This window comes from Erithacus rubecula (assembly GCF_903797595.1).
Source record: "Erithacus rubecula genome assembly, contig: scaffold_163_arrow_ctg1, whole genome shotgun sequence".
In the NCBI taxonomy this organism is placed as follows: Eukaryota; Metazoa; Chordata; class Aves; order Passeriformes; family Muscicapidae; genus Erithacus; species Erithacus rubecula.
In genome coordinates this window covers 160,415-176,156 of record NW_027636142.1, presented here as the reverse complement: position 1 = coordinate 176,156, position 15,742 = coordinate 160,415, and the positions used below count along the sequence as shown (strand labels likewise).

The 15,742-nt window shown below is 46.8% G+C and overlaps 1 protein-coding gene across 1 annotated transcript; it reads right to left on the bottom strand.

The window, feature by feature from the left end:
* Nucleotides 1–13,242: 13,242 nt before the first annotated feature.
* LOC306815585 (olfactory receptor 14C36-like) lies at nucleotides 13,243–14,181 on the bottom strand (the record flags this gene model as incomplete). Its single annotated transcript, XM_079332162.1, has 1 exon — nucleotides 13,243–14,181. One exon carries the CDS (start codon nucleotides 14,179–14,181, stop codon nucleotides 13,243–13,245), a length of 939 nt encoding a protein of 312 aa, XP_079188288.1.
* Nucleotides 14,182–15,742: the final 1,561 nt, after the last annotated feature.

Genomic DNA, 15,742 nt, shown 5'->3' with positions numbered 1-15,742 from the left:
AGCTCTGCTGAACTTCCTGGATGCCAGTGAGCCTGAGATGCTGCACGTGTGGGAGCTGGAGAGCAGTGAGCATCCCAAGAGCTCAGCAGCTTCTGGGCTGAAAGGCTGCTGGGGAACTGAAAGAGGGAAGGGCAGCGGCAGAAGGAATGAGGGGCTTGAGAAAAGCATTTTTTGACATCCTGAAGAATGGTTTTGTGGGGATGTGGATGGAGATTTGCAGTTGCTGTGAGGTGCCTAAGGGGCAGGGATGGAACAGTGATCTAAACCCATTCCCATATCATCCAAAAGAACAGTGGAAGCAGTGGCACCCCTGAACATACTGATGCCAAACATGTGGATTCCAGATCTGGAGGTTCTTTCTGACCCCCAGGTGCTCTACAGGCACCTCACTCCCAGAGCTCTATAGGCTCCTGCTCGCAGCTCTTAGGGTCTTACTTGTTGGGTAATCTTCCAAATAAGCAAAGCAGCTAATAGTTAAAAAGGTTATTTATTAAAAAACACATCTTACTACAAAGCACATTAGTCTCAAAAAGCAATACCAAAAGCAATGGCAAACAATGGCAAAAGCAGTAGCAATAAGCAAATGGCTAGAAGCCAGAATGGCTAAAAGCAACATCTCTCCCAATACATACTGTTATATAGTCTTTTTCCAACAAGCTAAGATGCAAACTCAGACCACCACTCTTTAACCTATTAGAATCCTAGTTTCTTAGCTCACCAGGTTATGTATAACACTACACATAGAATCTATCTAAGAAATGCAAGAAATATTCTTGCTATAACTCTATTATGTCTAAGTCACGTCAACAACTGTGGCCTTACTGAAGATATCAGTGTTTTTGCAACCTTCAGCAGAACAGCAGCTACTGCTGTGGAATCCAGACCTTTTACTCACTAAAGACATCAGAACTCACTCTAAGATTTATGCAATCCCAACCCTCTAACTTCTCTCTGAAGAATTCAGAGAGACCCCTAAGTCACTTACTCCAGCATATGGCCTTCCCGCATTTGCCAATCAGACTCATCCTCCCAGGTAATAGTGGCCTTCCCTATTTTGCCTGACCTGTCAGTGAAAGCAGAAACCTTGCACTGACACCCGACTACTTTTGGGTCTCAAAGACAACTTAACTGTCTTTGCTATTTGCAGTAGCTTATGGCTGGGCAGATGACAAGCAATCTGTCCTGTAAAATCTTGCAGTGCACTTTGCAAGGAACACTATTAACCAAGCCTCCTTCAAAGAGCTCCTGCTCCACAGGAAATGCAATCCTTGCAAGGTCCACTGCTATCAAGTGCACGCATCCTAGACAGCATTTGATTATCAGTCGGGCAAACAATTCCAACACCATCCTTGCTGTCTTTTGCAGCTGATGCGGCATAATAACCCACTCCAGAATGTGCAAAGGATCAGACCATGTGTCATTCCACTGGCCAGTGATACCTGTAGGATGTAAATCCAGATTGGTGATAAACACAGTGTTATCAATGGAAGGATCTACTTGATATACCTGATGAATAGAAAGACTTTGCTGCAGCCTGCTGCAGTGTGTTGGGCTACAATGACAACCCTGTGGCAAAACTTTCCATTGATATCTGTGCCCTGGCTCAGAATTGTTCACTGCAGGCACCGTAAAAACAAATTTGGCCTATCTTCAGGACACAAGGGTATTGTGAAAAAGCAATCCTTCAAGTCAATAACCAAAATGTCCCATCCAGCAGGGAGCATGGTGGGCAAAGGCATACCTGGCTGCAATGCCCCCATGCTCTCCATCACTGCATTTGAACCAATTGACAAAGGGCTATCAACTTAATTTTTGGTATGGACAACTGGTTCAGCCAAACAGGGGTATCAGTCAACCACCGTAAAGGCATCATAGGATAATTCCTGCCCTTCACCTCAATAACCCCGATCAGTAATTTGCCTCAATTTGCACTCCCCAGGCTGCCAAACCTCCAAGTTGAATTTGAGGTGGGGTGGTGCCTGGTATCATCAGAGTGCACAACATCTGTGGGTGCTGGTCGGAGATATTCATTGTGATGCCTGAAAGGCAAGGAAAATACCTTTCAGCCAATTTAGTCAAAAGGATATGTCTATTTCAGTGCTGGGCGAACATGCGGGATGTCTCCAAAATACGTGTGTGCCCTCGGCAGTTTTTGGTCCTTCATTTATTCACAAAAATCATGCATATTCAAAAATGCCTATACACATTCATTACCCGTCACAGCCCTTTCTCCACTTAGTATTAAAATTAGCTGCATACTCATTGTGGCTACGTAGTATCCCCTTGGTTTTGGGGCGGTGCTCTTCAATTTGAGTTGAAGGGTTGTAAGAAATGAAGTAAGGATCGTCTACCTCACTCTAAACTCCTTACTTCTGTCTCATTACCATGACTACGTGACTTGTTAGTCCTTTTATTCATTTATTGCCTTCAGTTTCAAAATTTATAATTGATGGGTTTCTTTTGGCTAACTCTAAGCATTTTCTAATGTATAGCAGTTTCACTTAAATGTTTCCATATGTATATTTGGCTGGTTCTGCATATTACATGACCAGACTTTGTCAACTTCTAATCCCCCTGCTAGGATATCTATGTTTAAGGGTTACATTCCTAACCTCTAGCTCCTAAGATTTTCAAGATATCTACCCCATAAATCATTCCCTAAACATGCAATTCTCAAAACTATAAAATAATCGTACGAATATTATGGCTCATTCCCCCCTTTTCTATAAAATTAGTAAGTTCTTTTACTAGTACCTAAGTTCTTTATCCTCATACTGAGGGACGGTGTCTATTAAAGCCGCACTGAATGCTCTCGTCCATGAAGTTAGAATTGCTACTTGTTGCAATATCCTCCAATTCCAAATGAACATTTTAATAGACATGATCATACTAACACCAACTCAAATTAATAGTACAATAATTGGATGAACCAATGTGTTGAGTATTCCAGTTCCTTAAGGTGACCATCTGAAGAGCGCATCCCACCAACGGTAAGAGGTGTCTATTTCCAGTCTTTTGAAAGCTCTTCTTATGGTTTCTGTGTCATGATGTAGTGTGATCAGAGTCTTTCTCCCTTTGTTCTTAATTTCTTTGAGAATCTCCTTTAAGTCCTCATGCTTCAATAACTGCTTGACTGAAGTCAAATTCATCCTGATAGATACAGGCAATATTTCCTGTACTGAAGTCAGACTTGCTTTTATATATTGGTGCGATATCACAGGTTCTTGATAAGAAAAGTCACAACCTTCAATTCTAACAATGTTGCAAATACACAGATGGGACTGGGTTTCATTTATAGCTAATTCGTCTACCCAAATTGTGGAGCATGGTGTTCTGAGACACACACAATCCTGGCCTCTGTGCATAAGTAAGGTTGTCCGGTTGGCCAAGTGAACTTCAAAGTGGAAAATACTTTTCTCTGTATCCAGACAGGTATCTTGGTCATTATTTATGTTTCCTTCATATATAAACCCCAATGGTTTCCTCAATGTACAAGACTCTATATTAATTGTCTGCCATTTCCCTTCGGGCTTCTGTGCTCATTTCCTGTGCTCGGAAGGGAATAGGATGGCTCCTTCATGGTTCAATCCTAAGGTAATTATTGGATGTGTCAGATTCACTGATGCATAATGAATAATTAGAACAAAGGGAATTACCATATTTGTTACAGGATCATAAGTGAAATTAACTAGGACCCACCATGACTGGACCTCTTTTCCTAAATCAGAAGCATTATCCCAAACTATTCTGTGAATCTCCGCAGGGAATGTGCCTTTACCATCTTCCCTAATAATTGAGGCATCTACAGATCACGTCGATAATTGTGCTTGTACAGATCCAAGGGCTAAAGACATGTTTTCATTAGCTGCTCCCATTGCATTCACTATTAGTCCGTGGTCTTGTTCTTCTATACTTTCCCAATTTGGTAATATTTTGGAAAATTTCCACTGTCTAGTACCTAACGCTAGTAGAGAAAATTGTAGAGGTTGTTGCAATTTAACTGTGTTGCTACCAGTTGCAGCCAATTTATTCATTAACACTTCTGAGTCCATAGTGTTCAAGATTCCCAATCCTGTCCCTAGTATCCCAGTAAGATCTCTTTTCTGCCTGAGCATATCAGGAGCATGTTTCTGTAACCAAGTGGTCCGATCCATAAAGGAAGTGGTAAGGATTGGGGTACATTCTTATCGTATAGCAGAAGCATTTACTTGTATTTCCATTTCTACTCACTTCAGGGACCATTCTGGATTCAGTAATCATCTTTGAGTCCCTACTCTTTTAATAGCACAAGGTCCAATTTTGGTAATTATTGGCTGAATTGTTCTCCTTGAGGTAGTTTGGGTTCAAGTGACTGTGGTTTCTTCCAGTCTCTGGGTCAGTGGATTTTCTGCAGTCTCATCTATTTGGGGTTCAACACAATCCTGAGTAATATTGGAATCTAATCTACACCCCTTAACTGCACACCTTCAATTTTAAGTCTAAACTCAGGACAGGTAGACAAACAGGTCTCACAACATCCAGAATCAATTCAAAGTCATTCATAGGATTCTGGTGATAGTCATGAAATCCAACCTGAACAAACGCTTCCTCACAACCCCAAACCTTTCTCCCTTCCCCAACAGTTGCATTGGTAATCTTCATAATTAGGGATAATATCCTATGAGAGTAAGTGTCATAAACTTTTCCATGGCAAAAAAATCTCCCAGTTGTACTATATATATGTGGTGTTGCATTAACTTTGGTCACAGTTATGGCCATAATCATGAGAAATACAGTTCTCCAGGCTAACATTTCTATCCAAAATCTATTCATCTTCCTCAAGTAAATTTCAAATTCAGTTCATTATCACCCAGTCTTGCTTACCAAGGAGCTTCTGGAGCCTCCTATACTTGCATATGATGAATCCAAGCCTTCTGTTCTTTAATCTTGATTGCAGTATTAGTGGTGAGAAGCACCTGCAATGCTCCTTCCCACTGAGGCTCCAGAGTCTTTTCTCTAAAAGACTTAACATACACACAATCTCCAGGTTGTGTGTCATGTACTGGGCCATCTAGTTCTCTGCTCCGAGCTCCAGCCACATGCTTCTCGATTTCTCTGAGTTGTTTGTTCAGGGCCACCATGTACCTGTGTAGAGTTTCTTCCCCTACTTGGGCAAGAGTTCCCTGTTGTACCCCATATGGCCTTCCATAGAGAATCTCAAAAGGACTCAGTTTCTCTTTTGCCCTCAGTTTAGTCCGAATCCACGACAATGCTAATGGAGGAGCCTGGGGCCAAGGTAATTGAGCTTCTTGTCCTAAACTTGCAATTTGCTGTTTAATCAAATGATTCACTTTTTCTACCTGGCCACTTGACTGAGGGTGAAAGGGGGTGTGAAGTTCCCAATCTATACCAAACAGGTGGCTAATTCGCTTTGAAATGAAATGAAATGTGGCCCACTGTCTGAGGATAGTGTGGCTGGAACTCCAAAGCGTGGTATCATTTCTTGTAACAGTACTTTGGTGACTTCTCCTGCTTTGGCAGTTCTGGTAGGAAAGGCTTCTGGCCACCCTGAGAAGGTGTCTATTAACACCAATAAGTATCTGTATGCCCCTTTCCTTGGAAGTGAGCTTCCCCATCCCTGTCCTTTGGGATTTTCAAATTCAGACCACATCAAGCCTTGAACCACTTGGTGTGGGGCTGTTTCTTACAGATTGGGCTGCTGACTTGCTGAGGTCTCTTCCAACTCAGCTCTCTGATGATCTTGGGACAATGCTGACCCCTGTTTTAGATAAAAGCACGTATTTTTGGGACAGGAGACCTCCAGGGCTGTACAAGACCTGCAGCTTTTGGGGTGATTAACTCCATCATTTGAGTACTTTTAAGAAATGTCAAAATTTTCCTACCACAAGAGAGCAGGAGTTACCTGCAATTGTACAGTGCCAGAAGAAGAAATATTGATCTTTCCCTCTGTTTGTGTCACCAATATTCAGGTTTTTCATGTCCTTCTTCATTCATGAGTTTCCACCTCTCCTATTTAAATGGCCATGTCTATGGACATCTCTTAACTAGACCAGCTGGATCTATGGCCTTCCCATTGCTCCCAGATTTCCTCCTCTACCTCCACTCTGGGCATTCCAATGCCTCTCAATTGAGTGTCTTCCCACTTTGAGCTTCAGGGAGTTGCCCACTCTTTCAAAACTTTAAATAACTCATTAGTCAACATCCTAATTGCACTTATGTCTTTTACATTTACCTTTGTCTAGTTCTAAAAATATTGCTGTATGGATATGCCTTGTGAATAAGTGGGCACATCAGATGCTGCTGGGTCATCTCATATGGCTGAGAGAAGAGTTTTGATGCTTTTAAAATTATATGATATTTAAATTTTTTATGTTGGCCATGAAGAGAAACTTTTCTGTGCCTCTGAGTCTCACCAGTTCCTGCCCCAAAGAACCAAAACTAAATCATTGCTGATGTCCCTTCCAGACTCAGGTTACTGGTGATACCAGGATTCTGCTACTCCCAATTTTGGAATGGGCTGGAACAGATATTTATAGGACAGGAGCCCTGGGGCTGTAGGGGACCTGACACTTGCAAAGGACATGAGCACAACTCATTAATTGGGTTACTGGAGTACTTTAAGAAATGTCGAAAGTTTCCCACCAGGAGAGAACAGAAACTTCCTGGAAGTGTACTGAGGCAGGAGAAGAAACATTGCCCTTCACCTCTACCATGTGTTACAGTTATACTCTTCCCCTCTGTGTTACCATTATACTGTCTATTGTTTCATGTCCCTCTTCGTTTGGGTGTTTCCACCTCTCCTGTTTAAATGGCCATGTCTAAGGACATCTATTCACTAGACCAGCTGGTTCTATGGCCTTCCCATTCTTCCCAGAATTCCTCTTCCCGTTCTTCTCTATTCATTCCACATCAGTCAACATCTTAATTGTGTTCATATCTATTACAGAATCACTCTTTCTAATGTCTTTGTTTAAAACTATTCCTGTAATGAAATCCCTTGTGCATGGTTATGCTCACGTTTCTGGCAGTAGTTCTGTTTCTGGCCACGTGCACCCCAAATTGCTTTTCCTCCTAAGTTCTTAAGAATGGAAAATTAGGTATATTATAAAAGAAATTATTTACTGAATGGCCTTAATCTTAACAGACAAGAGACCTTATATGGACTTCTTACTGCACAGGATAAATTAAAGAAGTACTGATGTATAAAAACACAGTGCACAATGAAGATTCCTATATTACAGCCAGTGAAGAAATAGCAGAGATCAGGAGTCAATGTCACTTGCCACCAAAATGATGAGGGAGTACACATGGCGCCCTTTCACTCAACTTCCATAAATGTAACCACAAAAATGCATCCAGACTTGGGGGATAAGCCCTACCTGTTTGCAGAGACTACACAGTAGACTTCTGCTTTGTGAGAGTTTTGTGCAACATTTATAGTTTGTAAAATGAATGTTTATAAAATGTCACTCAGGAATTCAAGGCTTATCTCCCTTCAGTCTGCTCTCAAGGCAAGATGTTCATGGTCAGCTGGGAATTCCACCTGCCTGGCACCAGAGAGAACTCAGGACAGGACAGATGTCCAGACTGGGTTATCTCAGCAATTGCTGAGAGGGGAAAGATGCCCTGAGTTATGGCCCAGCTGACGGACAGAACAGATGAGCTCTGCTGTGTCACAGGGGAAGTCCTGCTGCAGGAACCTTATGGATCCAAGAGTCTGTTGTGGCATTGTGATGCCTCATGGAACCAAGGAGACCATGGTGACACCAATGAACCTCATGGAACCAAGGGTCCATTGTGACAGTTTGGAACTACAGAGACCATTGTTTAGTACAGAACCTCATAAACCAGAAGTCCATTGTGACAGATCAAGGTCTCACGGAACCACAAAGAGCACTGTGACACTGTGGGGCCCCATGGACCCAAATCTCCACTGTGACAGCTCAGAACCTCATGGAACCAAGGGCCCTTTGTACACTGCAAGGCCTCAGGGAATCAAGGAGTGAAAAGGTCACAAACATTGCTTGCAGGATTCTGCCTTGGGGAAGGGGAACCTCCTTGGTGGCACCTTGGGCTGGCACATACCTGATGAGTGCGTCTGTTTTCAGTGGCAAAAGTTTGGAGTTTTAGATTGCTTAAAAAAACCCAAAAAGCCATAGAGCCCCATTGGAGCTGGGACTACAGTTCCCATCATGCCCTCCGCTCTACAGTACCCCGTAATCCCCCTCATATGTTCCACAACTGTCCCCAGATCCCCAAGGATCCCTAAGTGCTTCCTCAGCTCCCATTCAGGAATCCCTAAAAGCCTCCCCAGATCCCCTGAATGCTCCCAACACCATAAATGCCCCTTACAGCAACTTCCGCGAATTGATCTTTTCTCATTCCCCATGAGCTCAGAGCAGCTCAGAACCCAATCACTCGCCTAAAATTTTTGCTGTGCCCCGCGCCCTAAAGGGCCTGGTTCGAGCTCCCCAAGCTCCCCTTAAGTGCTCCCGAACCCTCTATGTTCCACTTGGAGGACTTGAAGTCGCAGCTCGGATGCAAAAGTGTCCTCCAAGTGCCCTCCTGGACCCCCAAATGCCCCATCTGAGCCACTTCTGGGACTACAGCTCCCAGCAGGCTTCACGGTTCCATAGAGTGCTGGTAGAGCTGAGACTTCATCTCCCGTCATGCCCCGCGCCCCACAGGCAGACATGGCAGCTGCACTCATGACTCCCATGATGCTGCACGGCCCCATCAAACTGTATTATACCCACGCCTACAACTCTCATGATCCCCTGCGCCCCAGAGAACCCCGTCAAAACCCCCCAAGGGTGTGCCTGGACCCCGAAGTTCCCCAGATTCCCCTCCCTAATCTCAAGTGCCCCCCTGGACACCCAAGTGCCATTATGAAGTTCAGACCTTCTCTCAGGATCCCTAAGTTCTCTCTTAGATCCCACTCGATGCCTCCATATGTCTTCCTGTCTCTCAGACTCCTTCTAAATTCTTTCTCCAGATCCAAAACTGCCCCAAATGTGCCCCACAAATGTCTCCCTTCACCCCGAAGTGCCCACCTTGACCCTGTCTGAGAAAATTATGATAATAAAGATGACAAAATGACTGCAAATATTATGAATTATCTTAAAGAGGGAGAAATTTGTTACCAGTAGAGCTCATTTAATTAAGGGAATTGTGAAATTTAGAACAAATGACCAATAATTTTTTTATTTACCATAATGTATAGAGTTTTAATATAAAAATTTAAAATCAGGTTTTAAAACTATAGAATACTAATATTATAAATAAGAAGAATATAACTGTAATTTTAAAATTTAACAACCTTCATTTGAAAGATAAATTTATAAGATATTTTGATATTATGAGTTGTCAGTCCCAGGTGAGAGATAGCATGACATGGTGAGGCTGGGGGTGAGGAGCAGGTTGTCCAAACGGGCTCACCAGCTAAGAGGCTCTTTCTTCCATGTGCCCAGACCTCCTAAGAAAATATTCAGCATCAAGATCCCTTGGCAAATTCTTCTATCAGTTTCTCTCTGCACTGAAAAGTAGAAAAATATTCCCCTGAGGTAAAGTCAAGAGATGCACTTTGAAATCTTCCTCTTGTTATATATGCATAACATGTTGTTAGCTCTGTGCAAGTATTGGGATAAATGCTATATGCATAGTGTTAAAATAGTATTTCTATATGGATATATTCTTAGTTAATAGTAAAAGTTAGACATAAGTTTTTTTTAGAAATAGGATGCTTAAACTACCCGCTTAGTCAAAGATAACAGTCCATGAACATATGATGAGGACCCCTGCAGCTGACAAGACAATTATCAACACGCATCGACTAGACCACCACCCAAATTAAAAAGGGATAAGGAAAAAAATAAAACCACAAGGCAAGAAACATGCATGCACTAAAAAGGCAGACACAAAGCGTGGCCATGCTAAACAGTTCCCAGAAACAGTTGACTATGTATGAAGGTCTATGAATACGAAAAAAATTGAGGGATTGTAAAACATATTTAAAGGGGTGTGAACAAAGCAGTGGTGGGCTTTGGGCAGCATGCCAAGCAGCCGGCCGTTTTAACCCTTTGCTATATGTATGTCTCTTACTGTCTTTTTATTCAATATTTTAATTCTCCCAAAACAGTAAACTGTATTTTTCACACTCTTAAACAGAACTCCAAACTGACTCCAAGCAGCTGCACAAGCCCTGGAGACTTGAAGACAATTGAAGGAAGACAAAGAACTCCTGGTGGCTTGCTTTATTTTAATGAGCCCCACAGTGGATTTGGGGCTGAGTCCAGGACCCTCAGGCACTGAGAGAAGGTTGAAGAAGCTGATCCAGAACTCAGAAGCAAAACTCCAAGTCCCTTGGAGCATCAGTGGCCCCACTGAGGGCAGGGACTGCCAAAGGCTCCCCAGGCACTGGTGAGAGCAGATCCTTGAGGGCACGATTGCAGGAGCCCAAGGCTGTGAGCAGGAACGGCAATGCTGAGCAAGGCCTGGGCTAGTTGGGGGCAGCAGAAAGGCCAAGGGCTGAGCCCAGGCCTGGCCCAGCAGGGCCTGTCCGTCATGGGTGGCTGGGGGCTGTTCCTGGGGCACTGGGATGGGAGGGGCAGCAAGGACAAATGGCATCACCCTGCAAGCCCTGCCAGCCTGCTCAGGGAGGGCCAAGGCAGCAGCAAAGTGCAGCCCCTGCAAGGAAAGTTCCTCCTGTGGGGCTCCAGAGGCGCTGCCCAGCCTAGGGCACAAAGGCCTGGGTGCCTCTGGCCCTGCCAGCCCTTGGCCATCTCTCCTGCAGCCTGTGCCCCTGTGCGTGCTGCTCCTCTGCCCTGGCCGGCTGCACACGCCCATCTTGCTGTCGCCCCAGCATTTCTCAGCCCAGCATTGCTGTGCCCTCCCTGGGCTCCCTGCACCCAGCGCTGCCGGCTCCTGGCACACAGAGCCATGGCATGGCCCAGCCTCAGCTGGGACACCTCGGCCACCAACATTCTGCCCTGGCAGGGACTTTGCTGTTTCCTCACCTGCAGGCTGAACCTTCCAGGCTGCACCTTGGGGGAGGTTTCCTTCTCTTCCCACTCACCAGGAAAGCTCTGTCTCCTGCTTTTCACAAACAGAGAAGGGCTGGTGGGAGATGTGGTGGTCAGAATCTGTTTGGGGTACGCCTACTTTGCCTCAGTTTTCAACAATAAGACAGGTTGTCCTCAGGACAAGCATTCTCCTGAGGGGACAGATGGGGAAAGAGAGCAAAACAGTCCCCTGTTAATCCAGGAGGAAGCAGCTGGGGATCTGCTGAGCCACTCTGATGCTCACAAGTGTCTCTGGGAGCAGATGGGATCCGTCACAGGGGGATGAGGGAGATGCTGGGTGAGCTCCCCAAGCTGCTCTCCATCATCTACCATTAGTCCTGGCTCACCAGGGAGGTCCCAGAGGACTGGAGATGCCAATGTGAGCCCATCCCCAAGAAGGGCTGAAGGAGGATCGGGGAAACTCCAGGCCTGTCAGCCTGACCTCAGTGCCCAGCAAGGTGATGGAACAGATCACCTTGAGAGCCATCACAGGGCACCTACAGGATGGCTGAGGGATCAGAACCAGCCAGTGTGGATTTCAATATCTGCATTGATGATCTGGATGAGGGCACTGAGTGCATCATCAGCAAACGTACAGATGACACCAAGCTGGGTGTGAGTGTGGATCTGCTGGAGGGTAGGAAGGCTCTGCAGAGGGATCTGAACAAGCTGTATCCAGGGCCCAAATCCAACAATGTGATGTTTAACAAGACCAAATACTGAGTGCTGAACTTGGGCCACAACAACACTTGTAGCGACACAGGCTGGGGGCAGAGTGGCTGGAGAGTGGCCAGGAAGAAAGGGACCTGGGGGCACTGATGGATAGCAGGCTGGACATGAGCCAGCAGTGTGCCCAAGGTGCCAAGAAAGCCAATGGCTCCTGGCCTGGGTCAGGAATGGTGTGGCTAGCAGGACCAGGGCAGTGATTCTTCCCCTGTGCTCAGCACTGGTTGGACAGCACCTTGAGTGCTGTGTCCAGTTCTGGGACCCCCAATTTCAGAAGGACATGGAGGGGCTGGAGTGTGCCCAGAGAAGGGCAACAAGACTGGTGAGGGGTCTGGAACACAGGTCCTATGAGGAGTGGCTGAGGGAGCTGGGGTTGTTTATCCTGGAGAAAAGGAGGTTCACAGGGCACAAGGTGGTGTCAGAACACAGGTTGGACTTTATGCTCTCCCAGGTCTTTTCCAGCCTGGCTGATTCTGTGATTCTCTGAAACCACCCCTGGAGTAATTGCAGGATGAGCCCTGGGCCTCCTCTTCACAAGGTCCAGCAGCCCAGGTCCCTCAGCTTCTCCTCACAGCCCCAAAGCCCATCCTGTCAGTTCTGCAGAGCCTTTCCAGCCCCTCCACACTGCCCAGAAAAGGGAGCCCCACACCCAGACACAGCAGCCCAGATGTGCCCCCCTGGCCTGTGGTGCCTCTGCCAAGAGAGCAGAACGAGGCACTGCAGGAGCCTGCAGACAACTCCTGAAGCACTTGTAGGATGATTCTGCTCCCCAAGGGATGTTCCATGGTGCCAACTCAAGAAGTGAAGTGGGCAGGGGGGCAAGAGATAAAAGGGCAAGGTGGGATGGGCTGTTTTCAGGGGAGGGAACAGGGCTGGGCAAGAGGAAGAAATTTTTACAAGGAAGAGTAAAGAAATCAAAGGTGAATCTAAGGAAATACTCAGGGCAGTTTGGTGGTGACTGCCACGCATCCCTGGCTCTGAGCAACAATATCTGCAGTGGGACAGAAAACTCACAACTCATGGGAACAGACTTTCAGAGGCCTCCACAAAAAACCTGTGTTGTTTCCCCACCTGTCGCCCAGCCCTTGCTGGCCCCAGGGGCTGATGGCATTTGTGCTCACTCAGCTGCATCTCCTCACAGCAGCACCATGCTGTGTCAGCACTCATTTGCCCCAAGCTCTGCACACAGACATTGCTGCTGCTGCTTCAGAGAAGGAAACAAAAGGGGCATCTCTGGAGAAAATTTTGCTGAGAGATCTTTTAGTTAATTTAAACCCACTGAGGCAGCTCCTCATTGACAGAGTTTGTGGTCATAGGGAAGGTGGAGAAAAAGCAGGAAATGGCACAAAGAATGACATTTTTGTGGACAATATTTTAAAAAGTAGATCAAAGGAAAAAAAGCTTCAAATTGAAACCAACAAGAAGTATCTAAGATTACTTTTATTACAAGTGATATTCAGAAATCTGCAATTTGAAAGCAGCCAGTCATCAGTGTCCACACTGCAGCCTTGAGCTCCTGGTTCCTTAGGCTGTAGATGAGGGGGTTCAGGGCTGGAGGCAACACTGAGTACAGAACTGACACTGCCAGATCCAGGGATGGGGAGGAGATGGAGGGAGGCTTCAGGTAGGCAAATGTGGCAGTGCTGAGGAACATGGAGACCACAATCAGGTGAGGGAGGCAGGTGGAAAAGGCTTTGTGCCGTCCCTGCTCAGAAGGGATCCTCAGCACCGCCCTGAAGATCTGAACGTAGGAGAAAAAAATGAACACAAAACATCCGAGTGCTAAACAGACACTAAAAGCAAGAAGCCCAAGTTCTCTGAGATAGGATTTAGAGCAGGAGAGTTTGAGGATCTGTGGGATTTCACAGAAGAACTGGCCCAGAGCATTGCCATGGCACAGGGGCAGGGAAAATGTATTGACTGTGTGCAGCAGTGAATAGAGAAAGCCACTGGCCCAGGCAGCTGCTGCCATGTGGACACAAGCTCTGCTGCCCAGGAGGGTCCCGTAGTGCAGGGGTTTGCAGATGGACACGTAGCGGTCGTAGCACATGATGGTCAGGAGGAAATACTCTGTTGACAAAAAGAAAAAAAAAAAGAAAACTTGTGCAGCACATCCAGAGTAAGAGATGTTCCTGGTGTCCCAGAGGGAATTGTGCATGGCTTTGGGCACAGTGGTGCAGATGGAGCCCAGGTCGCTGAGGGCCAGGTTGAGCAGGAAGAAGAACATGGGTGTGTGCAGGTGGTCGCCGCAGGCTATGGAGCTGATGATGAGGCCGTTGCCCAGGAGGGCAGCCAGGGAGATGCCCAGAAAGAGGCAGAAATGCAGGAGCTGAAGCTGCCGTGTGTCTGCCAATGGCAGCAGGAGGAAGTGGCTGATGGAGCTGCTGTTGGACATTTGCTGTGTCTTGGCACGGGATCTGTAAAAAAGTTAATCATGGAATAGTTTGGTTTGGAGAGAATTTGAATATCCCAGCCCAGCTTGGTGGCACTTTCCCCCACTGCCTGCCCAGGGCTCTGCTGCCTGGAGCTGTCCCTGCCAGCAGCTGCTACCCTGTGTCCAGTGCTGGGCCCTGCCAGTGGTGCCGGAGCCCAGTCCAGCCCTGGGGGCTCAGCTCTGCTCTGCAGACCCCTCCCACCAAAGGGCACAGCTCAGGGCCATCTCTGCCTCTGCAGCCTCTCATGGCAGCATCAGAACAACCCTGAGGAGGCTGGAAAAGCAACAGTGATCTTGCCTGCAAGGGACCTTGTGCTGATTTCTCCCTTCACTTTGTTTATTACCATGTAGAGATTTTTTTTTTAATTTTTCTCAACCTGAAATGAGAGATGAATATCAGTCTGCTATTTCACATCCAGGCAACCCAGAGCAGTAGATTTAATAACAGCTCCTGCCTTGCTATGCTCCCTGTATATTCTAATTCAAAATATTCTGGAGTGAAATGTCATGCTAGAGTCATGACACATGAGTCCTGAACAATGCAGCATCCTCACCACACAAGGAGAACACTTCCAAGCCTTACCAGCTATCTCCTTCCACCCAGACCCTGTCCCCCAGTGCTGTGGGCAGCTCCCAGGGCTGGCTGAGAGCTGTTCCTGGCTGACAGCAGAGTCTCTGCCCCAGCACAGTGCCCTGGGCTGCAGAACCCTGCTCTGCAGGACAGCGCTGGTCACCCTTGGCTGCTCCAGACAAGAGAGAATCAGGGAATTTACTCACAGAGTCTGTAGGCATTGGGATGTTCCAGCTTTAGGAGATCACTGCAGGAGCTGCAGCTGCCTTGTCCTGCAGCCAGAGGCTTCCTGTGTCAAGGGCTGGGAGTGATTCTGCCCCAATCACTTCTGAGCATCTTCCCAGCCCTGACTGATTGAAACTCTCAGTGCCTCTGCTGTGCCTGGGGTGGCTGCAGGCAGTGCCCCAGCCCTGCTGGGCTGGGAGAAGAGCTGCTCATCAAGAGAAATGTGCTTTTGAAGCTTTTCTTAATAGCTAGGATGGCCCTCTGTGCCAGGAGCCCAGCCCAGCTGAGCAGCATAGACACAGCACGAGGACTTTTAATAACCCTCTTGGGGTTTGTGCTGAAGCCCTAAACTTCAGTCCCTGAGAGGGAGCTGGATAAACCTCTCAAGAACTCCAAGTCAGAATCAAACTCCAAAGTTTCTTCAAGTTTAATGGGTCCCACAGAGGGATACAACTGAGAAAGTGTCCCCAAGCCTCAATCAGAGCAGAGAACTGGAGGCAGAGATGACGGGTGGGGACAAAGAGAAGCCAAGTCTTGGTGTCCTGGGGCACAGCAGGGTCTGTGCCACCAAGGGCTGGGAGAACACATCTTGTCCTGAGCCACTGGGGCCTCCTGGCACAGCCCCAGCAAGGCTGGGCACTGTGGCCCTTGTCCTTCCCTCAGCATCCCCTCCACACCCCAGTGGCCTCAGGGATCTGTTGGGACCAGTCCCTAGGGAGCCATGGC